The 15,912-nt window shown below is 41.7% G+C and overlaps 1 protein-coding gene across 2 annotated transcripts in view; it reads left to right on the top strand.

The window, feature by feature from the left end:
• Positions 1-15,912, top strand: part of kcnma1a (potassium large conductance calcium-activated channel, subfamily M, alpha member 1a) — a 133,686-nt gene that overhangs the window by 52,736 nt on the left and 65,038 nt on the right. For both annotated transcript variants that reach the window (XM_083988341.1, XM_083988342.1), the window contains exon 3: positions 6,524-6,585. In XM_083988341.1, the coding sequence (XP_083844467.1) occupies positions 6,524-6,585 (62 nt within the window). The remainder of the gene's footprint in view (positions 1-6,523; positions 6,586-15,912) is intronic.

Here is a 15,912-nt window from a genome sequence, read left to right as displayed (position 1 = left end):
TCACGCATGAAAATCAGGCGTAGTCCCAGTAGTATCGCTTTTCAAGTTTTCCAATGTCTGATTCAAAGAAATGAAAAGCTTTCTCACCACCTTCGCTGTAGACAAACAAATGTAGCCTTTTTCACTTTTAAGAGCTGTTGATATATCGACTCAATGCATTTTGCACTTCTCCAGACCCAGTTTTTCCCAATGGTCTTTGTCATATACATCATGGGCAACAGTGGCTCAGGAGGTAGAGTGGGTCGTCCAATAACTGAAGGGTTGGCAGACAAACGTAGCTTACCACCACCAGAGTGAATGAATAATGGTTTCTGTAAAGCTCTGTGCCATGAAAAGCACTATATAAATCCCAGCCATTATAATTATTATCATCACCTGTAACTAAAAAAGAGCAACATTCAAAATTTGATTCTACTTCTTTACAATCGATACTGGTTGTGTAACCCTTAAGTGCATATTGAATTGTAGTAAATGTCCTGTGAATAAATACACCATCCTATCATGTGTGTGCACTTCTGGATGAATGATAAAGATGATTCGTGAAGAACATGTTAGCCTGCTTCTGCCGATCCTCTATTCACCTGCTCCGTACCCTAGAGACAGTCACCACATGACCTTGGATGGTAACACAAAAGGAGCCGGCTGTGGGAGGGTCGGGTAGGCGAAGATGTAAACAGAGAAAAGAGAGAGAGAGACAGGGCTTGTGTTGCAATGTGCATCATTATGAAACCTGTAGTATTTTCCCTCATCCACTGCAACCAGCCAAATCAGATAGCAAAACTCAATTACATTCTTTCACTGTTTTTTTTTTCATAAAGAAATAGGCGAATGTGTTTCGCAGATAGTGGGAAAAAAAATATAGTAGGCAGATGAATTTATTAGCGAGGAGGCGTATCAGGCCATCTGGACTTGTGTCTAAGTGCCCTGCATTACTGATATACTACTATAGTGGTGGTTTTCGACATTTCATTACTTGAGACTATTTCTTGTCTTCTTTTTTTTCACGCTCTTCCCCCATTAGACTTTATGAAAACTGACTGAGTCTTCAGTGGATGTGGATGATAAAAACAACTCTGACACACACCAGTGCACAACTTACTCTGCAGGCTTCAGCTTGTATCCTGCCTGTTTTCGTCCTTTGCTCCTCTCATAATTTATGAATTGTATTGTTGAAGTCTGAGTATAATTGGCCCTGCACTGTCAGACAGTCAGACAAGCTTACTGTATTCTGCTTGTCTGTTTTATTTAACACACCCACAACTGTTTATACGCCACGTTTAATTAGCAGGGTGCAATTGTAACAAAGGTGGCAATTAGCATCCATGTCATTGGAAAATCTGCTGAGAGGCTAGCTATCACCACACAGAGGCTCAGACAGTCTGAAGTGGACTTTCCGGTACTCTGATAGCCAGCGACTGGATTGTCTTTAGTCACGTTGCCTAAGAAACAAAGATCTAAAATGTCACAAAAAATATCAGTTTTTCTGACTTGAAAGCACTTTCTTCTTTTATTTAAATCTGCTTACACCTCTGTTCATCTTCTGATCACAAAGATATGTACGGCTCCTTTTAATATGAATCAGCATCGACTTCACAAAGCTGTCCAAGTGTGGTGGTTCTTGTCTTCTTGTAAGATTGCTCCTACATGAATTGCTATGCTTGTGGTACATCTGTTCAGCCACACAGTGGGAATCAGTAGTCAGGGTTGAGGTATAAAGTGCATGTGACTGGAATACAGAGTGTTTTTCTGACAGGATGTCAGATCATACCCACACCTGCACAGGGTAGAGCCCTCTGCCATCGGGGAGAGGGTGATGGAAAGGGGAGATCACGATGCGTGCTGATGTATGGATGTATGCCATCAAAGTTTAACAGAGGTGTCATCTGTTGACATTCCCCCAGTGAGAAGATCACACTCTCACCTTGTGCAGTAACGTGACTCTGTTTCCCTTTGTGTCTTAATCTGCATTGATGTGCAACCTGTGTCTGATAACCTACGCGTCTTTGTTATGAAAGCAGACAATCAGAGTGGGTGCAAATAGTGTGACAATAGGATGAGTGGAGGGAACACTGTAGAGTTGCATTTGTCTCCTGCTTCACTGACTTATTCTGAGAAAATCTGTATTGAATATGAATGAATATTTTCTTTCCGGCAGCTTTTCTCATTTTGTTTGAAGCCTGCTATAAAAGATGGATGTACTGTATGTGTTCAGGGATTCAGAATTCAGATTGAGGGAAGCAGAAACAGCACACTGGTCGGGCCTGAGCTTTCCTTGGCTATGGACCTCTGAAATCCTTTGTGGCTGAGGCATCAATCGGACATTTTGGAGCTCCTCTTTCTGGCTAGCGCAGCAAGCCAGGCCGGATTAATGAATGAGCTTATCCTGATGCCACGCGGTACTGACGGGCATTCTTGACTTCCCACTGAGGATTCCCACTCATCTAATCTTGGGGAACCCATTAGGATTCATAGAAAGTATTTATTTCACTGTTTGACAAAAATAAAAACGGAAATGTTCTTGTTTAGATTTTCTCTCATCTCTCACTTTACTAATCTGCCCACAAGGATGTTTGTTTTCCTACCTTTGATGTCAACCTCTGGAAGCTCTGTAACAATAGCATGCAAATCAGCTCACAATTGGATGGCCTCATTAGCCCCAGGCTTTGGATTTTATTAATATTTTGCACAACTCGGCTTTTTATTATATAATTTAACTAAAATAGCTTCAGATTATAACGTCCTACTTTCTTCCATTTGGTCCAAAGCTTTATTGGAGATGGTACATGAACAGTGGGGGGTCCTTAATTCATTTTAAACCTGTATGGTTGTTAGTATTAATATTAAAATGTACAAAAAGGTATGATACTGTTTTGTTGTGTATTTTGCTGTTCATACAGGAAACAGAAGTCTAAAAATAGTCAGTCTGCCACAAATTGACCATAAACCAACATGCACTGAAAAAATGTGTGTAAATAGAATAATTATCACCAACCAGTTATTCACCAGAGACACACAGAAGATGTTGACACCAATCCTCTCCTTTTTTTATTGGCTTTCCCAGTGAAGGTCAAGGTGTTGAGAGTTCTGTTTTACTACATATTGGGAGACCCTAAATCATTCCACAAGGATTATACTTTATCGTATAGAAAAGACTGAGAGCAGAGATTTTGCAGTATATACCATGGTAGGCACTCTTTCATTATCTCATGAATGTCCAGATGGTCTCTTTTCTGCATCGACTTGATGAAGCACAGTGATTTTTCAGCTGCTTAATTCCCTGGAATTTCCCATCTGTTTGTAAATGGTTCTCTCCGATGGAGAAATTTCCACTGACCATACTTAATCATGATATATCTACACTGACATAGTACGGTACCAATACCATGCTGGAATGATGGAAGATTTTAGCCACTGCTGTGGGGCTCTCGTGATTACTTTGGACTGAGACATGGAGGAGACGGAGGCCCCTGAGTCACAGCTCTGTTGACCTGGGTAGTTGGCCTTAATGTGAAGCGATTATACTGTACGTTGTCAGCCCACATCACCTGTCTGGGAGATTCTCCTCTCTCCTCTACGCAGGGTGCACTTAAGGGACAGAGGAAGTCATTAGACAGGATCCCTGTTGGAGGAAGAAGTCGTGTGTGAAATTCTGGCTCAGTTTTAGGGCACTTCCACAGGCGAGCCTTGACGAGCTCTCGAAAGTCTTTAGACTGCCAAATAAACTGAGACCGTCAGACTCACACGTGTGTTAATACATGGAAGTAAAATTTTATTACGTGTTTACAATTCTGATGGCGTCATGTGAGAGCCGGCATCTTTAGCTCGTTTGCAGAGCTGGAACCTGAAACCCGCACACACTGAAGTGTACACACACACATACATAAAAAACATGCACATGATTTGTCCCTGGCTTCTCTTACACTTCCAGCCTTCCACTATGCCTGCTAAAGTGCACCTCAGAAAACATCTGACAGACTCAGCTTTACACTTTAAATATAGGCAGGGACACACCAATGAAATCCTACACGGCTATTAAAGAGAAAACATAGACATCACGTCCGAGTGTTGCTCTAAAAGACATGATGCCGCCATATTCCAGTTTGCTGCAAACAAACATGACTCACTCATGCCATCTCTTCACATCTGAATGACGACTTGTGCATAGAAACAGCCTCATAAAGTGATTTAAAGATGCAGCAAACAACACTCCTTCAACTGCCCAGTGTCTTTTTTTTAATTTCTCACTTTGTTTTGAAAGCAGAGGAAAGGGAAAGCCCCTCTGCCATTACCACTCTTGTAGGTTTCCCCTGCCTATTACTGCATTGGTCCTGATTTGCAGTGGCAGTTGCTCGGTTGGTTGTCTTTGGTAGATTGTGGGTTTGAGGTTGATGGCTATCTCTTGTAGACATTGTGAGGGAAAGAGAGAGTGTGTGTGAGAGAGGGAGAAAGTGTGGGGGTAGAGGGGTGGATGGGCTTTCACAGCTGAATAAGTGGGTCAGTTTAAGGATGATGACACTTCTTATCTCCTCAGCCCATTGCTGGATGTTCACTGTTCACGGCTCAGCTTTTCAGCAACCCAGCATTGCTCAGTGGTGCTCTTCTCTGCTGCCCTTTGCACCTGCCCTATGACCCCACTGCTCCCAAGGAAAATTCAGTCTATGCATGTATACTGTACATGTGTAGGATTCTCCGTTTTTTAAGGGCTGAAAGTGTTGTGTGAAATTGATCAAACTGAGACTCAGAGATGATGGGAACAAGGCAACATTCAGCAGACCTTATACTGTATTTCCAATTGATGTAACTGCAGTTGAGCATTGCATTCTTATAATATTATCAGACAGACACATCTTGGACAGTTTTAATCAGGTGTCAAAATTTTTCTTCCTCAAAACCTGGTGCCTACTTTACGTATGATACAACTTTTTTTTTTTTACAAATGCATAAATGCATTAGTACTCTCCAACACCAGTTGGATAGTACATTGATGTTAAACCTTGTGTTTTCTCACTCAGTTTGGCTGATGTGTTCACCTTTCCCCTTGAAAACACAACAACTTACTATGCACATACTATATCATCTTGTGGTAAAACCATATTTAATTCCTATATAAACAATAAGGCAGTGTGTAGATGAGATAATGGCCTCCAGTCAACTACTTTCTTTAATCAGACCAGCGCCTCTCATCCAAAAGCCTGATGTTATCGTAGAGTCTGAGCTTGAGCCTTCCGCCCATCTCCTTTGTGTGGAGCATCATTGATGTCTTTGGCTTGTAAGGTTATTCCGGCCCTGGACAACTCTGTGCTTGGGTCTGCCATCGTCCTCCATTCAGGCGGAAAACCATTAAAAATGCAAGGGGATTGGGGGTGTTTACTTAATACCTCAGCCACAATGCATTGGATCAATCCAAAGGACAATCACATGAAAGTAATCAAGCTCCCACCATCAATTATGAATGGCACAATCAGCAGGGACAGTGGGTTCCTATTGTGAGATGGCTGAATGGGAGAAAGGAGCACAGGGGAGGGACTATTGTGCACCACTACGCTGGTCAGCTGTTGCAAAGATGATGATTAAGATGACAGAGGTGATGATGATGGTGATGCAAACTCTAATGTTTGCAAGTGCACTTTGCCGAAGGGGTTTATTGCTGCACATGCTGCTGTTTATTTTCCTTGAACAAGAGGGAGGTGACATTTTCTCTTAATGACTAATACTGTAACACATTCTTGTTTGTCAACATAAACGGCACAATTTTGTATGTTTTTTTTTCCAATGTTAAATGAATTAAACTGTTTCATATAATTATTTTTTAGAGCTTTTTAATGGGATGCTGTAAGATATTACATTATAGAAGTACAGATTTAATCAAGAAGAATTGTGCATTTCTAATGCAGTTTTCTGTCTGGTCTGATTGGTACAGTGTTTTTCTTGTTTTTTTAATCAGTTAAACTGAATTCTCCTTACAAAATCAAATAACATGTTTGATTTTGGACTGAGGTTTTGCTGCTAATGGTGATTGTACTTCCAGTTGCCTCACGTCTCTTTACCTTACCAGTCATATATAGTCACTGAAACATTATACAGACCACAGTTGAGTAAGGGTCACTATCTTACACAATGTAAACATTGACTCAGCATAGAAGTTGAGGGCTGCACGTCAACACATGATGAACATGGTTCTGTCTAAACATTCCTCTCAACACCACATTGTTACTGTTCCTCCCTGCAGTTGGGTCCTTTCTTAGCTTGCTATGATTGTACTGGCTTGACTTTACACTGCCTGTACTCAATAGGTTGTGTTTGTTGACATGAGGGTGAACATTCATTATTCAACACGTGCTTTTTGAGAACGTTCACTGTTCTGCGACATGCAGGGGGCAGGTTTCTGTTTAATCACAGATGCTGTAAATGATGGTGTTACCTATTGTGTCCAACCCAACTTACAGTAATAGGGCATTAGATGACACGTGTCACTTTGTGCATGAAAGTAATTTCTCTTCCATCTTTCTCTCTCTCTCTCCAGGTGGTGTTAGTCTTTGCGCTCAGCATCGGGGCCCTTGGAATATACTTTATAGACTCCTCAGAGTAAGTATCAGTTTCATGACATACTCTGAAATAAGCTAGAGTTTCACACATGCACCAGCAGCCATACTGATGTTGGAATGTAGATAAAATGAACCTTGCATATTTGTTACATGCACTTACACTGGCCTACATATTGTATGTGAATGACAGGTGCACATGCGTCTTTACTCATCTCCATATGCTGAAGTCTCTGAAATGCAAATGCACACACTCACACCCCCACAAGCGCTGGCAAGCGGCGTTGATGCACACACACGTATAGCTACACACACACACACACACACACACACACACACACACACACACACACACACACACACACACACACACACACACACACACACACACACACACACACACACACACACACACACACACACACACAAGACACACATCTGTAACTGAGGATTTGTCAATGGGAGGGCTGTCAGTTGCCATGGTAACAGAGAAAGGCAGATACTGTACGTGTTGGGGAGCTTCAGCGTGTGAGCGAATGAATGTGTATTGTTAGTTTATGCGTATCCCTGGCTGGCAGTCACCCAGAGACAGATTGGAGGTCTGGCATGTCTTGAGTAACTATACTGCAGTTCATGCCATCCACACCAAGTCTTTCAAGGTTCTGTCTGGTAGATTTATGGGCTCATTAGCTTTTAAAAGAATATAATCACCTCTTAATAATCAGATGATGACTTGGTAATTTAAGTAATTACCTCAATCAATCATTCTGCCTTAAGGGCACACTGCACTGTCACCTATGGGAAGGTCATAGTGCATCTGTAAGACATGTCCTGAAATGGACTTTAACATAATCAACAGGCCGACCTGACACTGGAGCATGAACAGCCACTTGCAGGGCAACTAAAATATTTACCCAGCCTTGTTCATTTTGATTGATGGTGTCATATAGTACAGTAGTAGTATTTGTACCTATTTTCATCAACAAAACAATGGTTATTTTAAAGGCTAATTGAATTTAAGGTGCTATTCCATCCTGTATATTTGTTCACAGCATTTCTCCACACCTGACTTCCATTAGCAAAAGCCTTTGTAGTAGAGCCCCCACCCCCCACATTTTTGGAGTACCATGGTTCAGAGTGTGCTGATTTAAATTTAAGCAAAAGAGGCAATTTATCATTTCCAATTATGTAGCAGAAGTTGTTACATGTGCCTCTGGCAACAGAAAGACCAAAAATGTGTTGTTGTGGCCTGCACACCAACTCTGTGTGCCTCGACTGCACTTTATTTCATGGACCATTGATTTATCAAAATAAAGCTTCAAATATTTACTGTAGTGCCTGCGGTTATGGAAAGTCAACTGCAAAGGAACCATAATCTGTTGACTGTGGCGTCGTATCATGGTGGTACCTTTTCATCATGTTCGTTCCTCTGTTGGCTGCTGTGCAGCATGTTATCTTTAAGTAACAACTACTTCCTGTAGTTTGTTTTCAGTTTAATACAATATCTGTGGACTTTGAAATTATGTCCCTGAGGGAACTGAGAGTCTAAAACAAGAATAGAGATGTCAAACTCAAAACAAAGAAGTAACTCCAAAATGCAATCCAGCTTGTACTGTCTTCTTATCTTAGTAGCAGAGGGAAATTATTCCTGGAGTGAATCCAGTCACCCAGTTGTACCTTAGGATAAAAACCTTCACTTCCTCCTCCACAGCTCTATTTCTCCATACATCCCTCAATCGCCCCCTCTTTGTATTCCATTCTGCCTCTGGCACATTAGCTAAAAAGAAGAAAAAAGAAAAAAAGGGGGGTTGAGAGAATTATAATCCCATTTAGTGTTCACTTGCTAACCAGCTAGGGATATATAGTAGTTTCCTAAATCAATCATTGGCCGTGGTAATGATCAGTAATTATTGAATCTCATAAAAACAGAAAGCAAACAAATGATTATGACTTTAGCATAAGGCTAACCTAAAACATGAGCGTGTTTCCTGTCCACAAGACAAGAAAGGTTGAAGGTAAGAGGTTTGCAGGGAGTTGCATTGCCACAAGATCACACTTGGAAAAAGGTAGAATAGTTTGGTTTATTCAGTTTTGCTGCAGAACTGTGGTTTGTCTGGCTGTTGTGAGTCCCTGTTTATCTCTTGTGCGTTATGCTGCACTTTGAGTGTATTTCTATGTGAGTTGGCTTCCCTGAAGCATTGCCCTGATCTCTCTGTGCTCCTATTAAGCTCCAAGGCCCTCTCCACCCTCATCACTGTGATTAGCTAAAGCTTTTCACTTGAGTGTGCACGTCCTCTCAGGGGGACTACTGATCGACCCAGGGCAGGCTCAGCTGACTCTGGGGGCTTTGACATCCTGAACAGGGCCAGGCTTATGTCATGGTCATACTTTCACTACAACAGCTGGAGCTGTGTTCTACACTCAATATTACACTTTACACAGTCGACCCAACGACATCTTTCTTAATATTCCACTGAGCAAGACTTCATTTTGTATTTGTCAAAATCTATTTGCAGTAAAATCTAATAAACAAAAAGATTCCTGAAGTTGCCAAACTGAAAAAAAAATCCACACTAACTGTCTCAGGTGAACAGAGCTATAGCATCACAACAAAGCTTTTCACTGTGTCCTTGGAAGTCACTCAAAGAGCATGCACAAGGATACCAATATTGACAAATGCTATTGCTTTGTGGAGTTGCATGTGCATGCTTTCCTGATCGAGGTCATGAATAAATGATTTGACTCACATTCTACCCCCATGTTCAAATGCTAAAAACGCTCTACAAATGACCTTCTGTCCATCTAGCTTCCTTGCAACTAAATGTTGGTGGCCGAGGAAATCGATGAGCACAAATATAGGTCACCCTATTAATGGTAGTAATTACTCCACCAAATACTGAGGTTACAGACGCATGAACTATACAGGTTTGCTTTCTCCCTTTCTCTTCAAAAGTGCCGTTTTGGCCATTGGATGAAGTGAACATCATCCTGAAATCGTCTGTGAAAAAGGCAACAGTAATGGGAAGGATTATGGTCGAGTTCCTGTGGTAACAGCGAAAAGAGACATGTAGTGGAATAAGTGCATTTGGGTTGGACCTCGGGAGGCTGGATCTGCACAATGGGTTTTTGTGTCTACTTCACTGAAGCAGGGTAGCCCCTTGGGGCAGGGATACACACACATGCATACACACAGTGGGTAAAATGCTGAGGAAAACATACCTTTCTGGTGGCCAGGCACCAGTCTCCCATGAGCTGTTTTCTTTCTAGCTCTCTGCAAGTGGGGCTTTCCTAGCAGGAGCCCTGTTGGCCAACATCCTGCAGCAAAGAGCCACAGATCACCAAAGCCTTTTGTGGAAGCAGGTAGAAAGAGTTTGAAAAGAATAATTTTTTTAATTGGATGCCCTCCTAGTTGAGCACAGAAAGTACTATAGTCATTGGCTTGGCAACTCTGTTGTTGTCAAGAGGGCTGTGTCTTTTTTTCCTTTTTTTTGAATGAATGAATGCGAATGAATCTGTAGCTTCACTGAGAATGACTGCCCATCTGCTTGTTTTCACAAAGTGGTTGTTTATCACAGTTCAGTGCAACACATAATAATGTACAATAAAACACCACCTTCCTCTGCAGCAGACTTCACTTGCCAAACTGGTGCTATTTTGGTTATATTTTCAATGGGAGGATACTGCGTCCTCTCCCACCCACATTTGAATCTGCTTTAATACCTTGGCTCATCCTTCATCCCTTCTTTTTCCTCCTCTGTGCTCCCATGAAACAAATAAAGAGGAATGTAGGACAAAGTCTCTGCAGGCTGCTCTTAAAGGGATGCCCTTGTTCCTGCTCTACTTCTGTTTCTATTTTGCTCCTCTTTCTCGAACCGTCCCTGTCACACATACAGACAATTACATGCACACACTTGCATAGTCACGTTAACTGGCAGAAGCCCACTCACAGATATATGGACATACAAGCAAAATTTCTCTTCTGTCTAAGAGGCCTCATAAGCAGTAGCCTGGGCCTGTAACTCTATCATTAGTGTGCGATCAATGTCAGTCCCGAAAAAAGAAACAGTGCCTAATGACTAATTAATGGGGTAAGGTGAGAAATATGGCTGAGCAGTGAGACAAGGTTGGCAGACTTTGTGGCGATGAAGGGGAGCCTATATAAGGAGCTCTCCTCCTCGGGGTGTTGACAGTACCTGGCTGAGGATGGAGTCAGAGAGGACCATGTAACCACTAGAGGACTTAATTTGCAGTTGACACCATTCCCAAGTGGCTTCAGATTTAAATCCACAAACTGTGGCAGTGAGAAATGATTCATTTCCGAATCAAATCTTCTGCAATTTTCTAAAATCCCTCCCACTGGAGACTAAATGCCATTTCAGTACTTCCCCTGATATTTTTTAGGGATATTTTCTCATTCCAAATAAGTGACTCACTATCAATATATGCTCTAAAAAAAGGATTCCTTTGTAGCCCACATGTGGCAAAGCTGTACACTGGTGTGATGGTATCACCTGTCAGGCTGTTAGTATTAGAGTGGAGGCATTCTAGCTGTCACTCTATCTCCAAATGCAGATTCAGTGCTTTAAACACTGATTGAAATCTAATGTAAGAAATGATTACGAGATAATTACCCCAGTTGCTCTGCAATATGATATTTGTCGCTGGTATCGGTGCATGCCTAATGGTCAGACCTCTTTGTTTATCCAAATCACCATGGCGATATAAAGGCCATTTGCTGTTGCAGTTCCCTGGTATCCCACAGTGCCAAGCGGAAGGGCTATTTTTAGACCATCGCATGAACGCAGCATGAGCCATATTCAAAACATTCAGTTAACTAGTTAACTAGCCCAGATGAAACTTAAATGATTAAAGTTCCTTCATGGTTATTCTTTTTCAAATGTGTAGCCACAGTGTCGGTTCATGATAACCCTTCCAGCTTTTGATCTGATTTTTGCATAATCAATTACATTGATCATAAATTGCATTGTCGTGTAACAGCTCCCATGATCAGATACAGGACTGTGCACATTCAATAGTAGTTTAGCTCATTAATCCCCGATAAATCGTGCAGACATCTTCTGTACATTCACACAATCATTGTATTAAGTTTGTCTATATGAGTTGTATGTCCTTGTACCACAAATCAAACAGCACTGGAGTTTTTACAAAACCAAGAAATGAATTGAATCAAAAGAGGAAATACACATTTGAATCCTCACACATTAGTGCAGAAACGACCTTGTTGTCATAAACTGATTAATTTCCTAACATTCATGTGCAGTTTAAAATAATTTCCTTAAACTTTAACCATCTCATAGTGATTAACTCAGAGGCTGGCTTGGAAGAGGAAGTCATTACATTTAGATAAGAATTAAAATTAAAGTAAGAATTTTTCCACAGAATAAATTAATGTTTGAAATGTATCTAAAATTCATGTTTCCTAAGGGATCCATTTCTTTTTCTTATGAGCGGATTAGGAGAGGTTGGAATAATTACATGATTAGGGACATTTATAAATTTGTTTTTTTGTGCTGATTATTACTACTTATTTTACACGAGGATCTCTAAAAATGCTGGTTAAGTGCCCTGAAATTAAAACAAATAAAACCAGATTGGCCAACTTCATTCACTTGACAGTGTTAATTGGTGTGCTGATAAGGACTTCCTCTTTCTGCATATGGCACATAACCACAGCTTTTATCTCTTAATTGGTTTGTGTTCAAGCGAGGAGTGATGTGACGTATGTACTTGAGCTATTGTTCTGTAATACTGGCTTCAGAATAAATTAACCATACATTAGTGTAAGTGTTATTTCTCCTTTGTAAACATGTCACTTTTTTTTTCTTTTTAAAAAAAAATTCTGTCATCTTTATTTCTGTGAGTGCTCACTCTCATTTGAGTTATATTGCATTGTCGGGTTGTGGTTTCTTGAAGCGATGTGCTATTTTCTGTCTCAAACTGCTCCTTCAGACTCTAAAATAAATAGTGTCTTTGTGGAGGAAGTCAAGTCATTTGCATTCAGATTAGAAAATAGAGCTGTCTATTTTTAGTCTCCATGGGGAGGTTTTATTTGTCCATTGCCCTTGTAGGTGTTAAAGTATTTCTTATTTTAGTAATGGTGCCTTGACCCAAATCAGTCATTTAAGTACTAACCTGGCCTTCTTTCAGCTTCACAGTCTCCTCCCTGCTGCATCCCTCACATGTACGTGCACTAGCCTCAGGAGAAATACGGCACCTTAACCAGACATTCAGTCATTGTGCTCACATCGCGCTCTAAATGGGTTCACATTTTTCTGTTTGGGTTGTACATTGATATGGGGCTATATGAATATCAACAGATCAATGAGACTATGAATCCATAAATACATTCCAAGATGCTTATGATACTAAGACATTCCTGGGCTCTGAAGAATGACTCAGATTTGGTGTCTTGCTCTGATGTTGTGTTGTTGTTGCTATTGTTTGCTCAGGAAGGGCAAACCTTTCTGTTGCTACAGCAGCCAGCCAAGGTCATGTGCAGGCTAACGAAAGCCTGGCTTCTGCTGACTGACTAAAGGTGTTCGGGGCTATTTTTAGAACGTCATCACCGACCATCCTCCTATGCCCTTGTGAACAAATGAGTTTTACCTCTCTGGTTGCGTTTTCCAGAGGCAGAGTTCCTGGTCAGAGGAGGTTAACGTGGGGAAGCATTTTATGTCCTGAAATAGACTTACATGCTCTGTAGCCTCCCCCAAGGCAGATACTGTTCTCCTGTGTGGGTCTACATGTAAGCAAGGGGCACACGTGTGTTAGTGCTAGGTCTCCTAACAAGCTGGGGTTAGAGAAGGACTAGTGTGCTGCTGAGTTGACAGAAGAAGTCTAGAGTTTAAAGCTATAGTGGGTAACTTTCTCTTGTTCGTTGTACCCAAGCCATTAGTAGATGAGATAAGACATCATAGGTCGATCAGTCGAATTTGTTGTTTTGAATTTCATGTCAGCCGGAAACATTCAGGAAATGATGCGGCAAAACAGGAAATAACAGTGTTTCCGCTAGGATTTTGCAACATTAAAAACTTATGGGCTACAATAATATCGTCAACATTTTTTCCCAGCGGACTGGGACACTTTAGGTTTATTATTTATGGCCCTTTTCCACTAGCGCGGCTTGGCCCGGCTTTTCTTTTCTTTTTGCTTTTCCACTAGCACTTGAGCGTGACTTCCGACACAAGAATCAAACCCGCTAATTTTAAAAACACACCGGCAACAGCGCCCACTGATATGTAGTACTGAGACTGTTGTTATTCTGTCCTGAGTTACCTGAGTTAAATGTGGAAAACCACGCTTTGGTCTGTAATCGAGGTGCAGACGAGTGAGTTTGGAGCTGAAGAGAGGGTCGAAAAAAGAGCGAGATGATGCGGCCACAGCCACCGTGATATGCCGACACCGCCCCCGCTGAGGAGGAACTATGTAGGTGGAAAACGGTGCAAAGTAATATTAACTGGTAGATTATTATTGTGCGTCTGCCCCAATGCTCAAGCAGTGGCGGCAATAATTTAGTCGTGAGCCTTTTACCTCACAAGACAAGGGGGCACAGGAGCAGTGAGTCTGCTAGCAACAGGCAGAAACAAGTGCCCAACATGGATCACATTTGACTGTGGAGGGCTTCTCAGCGTAGCACAAGAAAACTGCTGTGTTTACGCTCTCATGGAAACCTGGCCTAACCAGAGCATTGCGAGCGCTGCAACGACAGACTTTGCTAGCCAGTAAACTAAGGCGAGGTGGTTCGGCTGTGACCACTATAATTATGGTGCCAGGATGTCGAGGTAGTTTCCACTCACTCCCCACACATAGAGCTGATTGTGAAGTGGCGACCCTTCGGATGACCACACCCAAAGCTAAGATGCAGATTTGCGGGAATATTCGCCACCGCCGCCCGGTGCCTGCGGTGCAGCGACCTCAGTCACATTCAGCTGCAGCATATGATTATTCTTTAGCTGCCAGTGCCTGCTATGTAGCCTACAGTATGAACAATCTTCTGGTGTGGAGTTATACCATATAACTGTTGTTCCTGCAGTACAATGTCTGTAAAGTAGCAACATGTGTCAGCAGTTTATTTCTTTCTGTAGATGTTAAAGCACAACACCTGCAGTAATGTTTGTGTGGTCACAGCCTAACCAGGCTTAATCAGCATGCACATTCTCCTTAGGGTGGTGCTGGGAACAGATCCCCAGTCAGGTTCAACATAAAAAATCAGTACTTGCTCCCACACTCACTTGAAGCTCTTTTATTGTTAAGTCAACGTTTCGGTGTATTGACCTTCATCAGGACCACAGCCTAGCCAGACATGACTGGAAGCGCTGGCGGGTTCTTGTAATTGCATAAAATTCCTCTAGGGGTCGTCAGAAGTTACACGCTATAGCTTTAGCACAGGAGCTCAGGAATCTCCAGGCAATTTCCACATGTCCTCAAACTATAGTGTTGTGTGCTATTTACAGTGAGACAAATTGTCTCCAGTACCTCTGGGAGCTTTGTCCCCTTTGCTTTTTGTCATCTTTTCTTCTCCCTCTTCCTTTCCCTCCAACAGTCACTACCTCTCTTCTGTCCCTGGCTTTCTGTCTTCCCACCTCTCTCCTCCTTTGTCTCCCCCCTGCCCTCGTCCCTTCAGGAAGGATGGCATAACCCCAGGCTGTGCTGGGGCTTAAAGGAGTAATAAGAACTGTGGTGGGCAGATCTATTTTCTGCAGGACACTGGCGCATGTGTCCAGGAATGTCTTGTGATTGTGGAGTGTGAAGTGACATTGAAACATCTTTACAGTGTAGTGAAATCCAATACAGAATCCCTGCAACACATAGGAGCTTATAATGTTCTGTTTTTGTCCAGAGTTGAGCAGTGAGGTGATGAGTGAGACAAACTGTGGTTGTTGTCGTTAAAGTCATATAAGCCACACCCTAACATTTACACCCAACATAAATACTCACTGCGTCATCGATATATTGCATTATACAGAATGAAGGCTAACTGTATAAAAAATTTAATTAAATTTAAACTTTGCTTTTTTCCTTGCCATCTCCTGGCACTAAATATCTCAGTTTTGTCTCCACTGTGTTCTCCGTGTATAGTCACAAACTCTCTGTAAGATTGGGCATGCATTACAATTTCTAAAGCTTTTTTAGCTGAAAAAAAGCCACCTGCTGTTGCTAGAAATGAGGTTGAGGTTGAAAGTGAACCAAAACCAAAAAGGGGTGTAAACTGGATTACATCCCAGGGAACTGATTTTGAACCTGATATCTTTCACAGTGGACAGCCATTTTTGCCATATGTTTTTTTATTTTTTATTTATGTAGTTGTAGATTCAATTAGATAATATTTTATTTTGAAATATTGTTTTAA

This window comes from Trachurus trachurus, assembly GCF_905171665.1.
Source record: "Trachurus trachurus genome assembly, chromosome: 15".
In the NCBI taxonomy this organism is placed as follows: Eukaryota; Metazoa; Chordata; class Actinopteri; order Carangiformes; family Carangidae; genus Trachurus; species Trachurus trachurus.
This window is presented reverse-complemented; position numbering and strand designations above follow the sequence as displayed.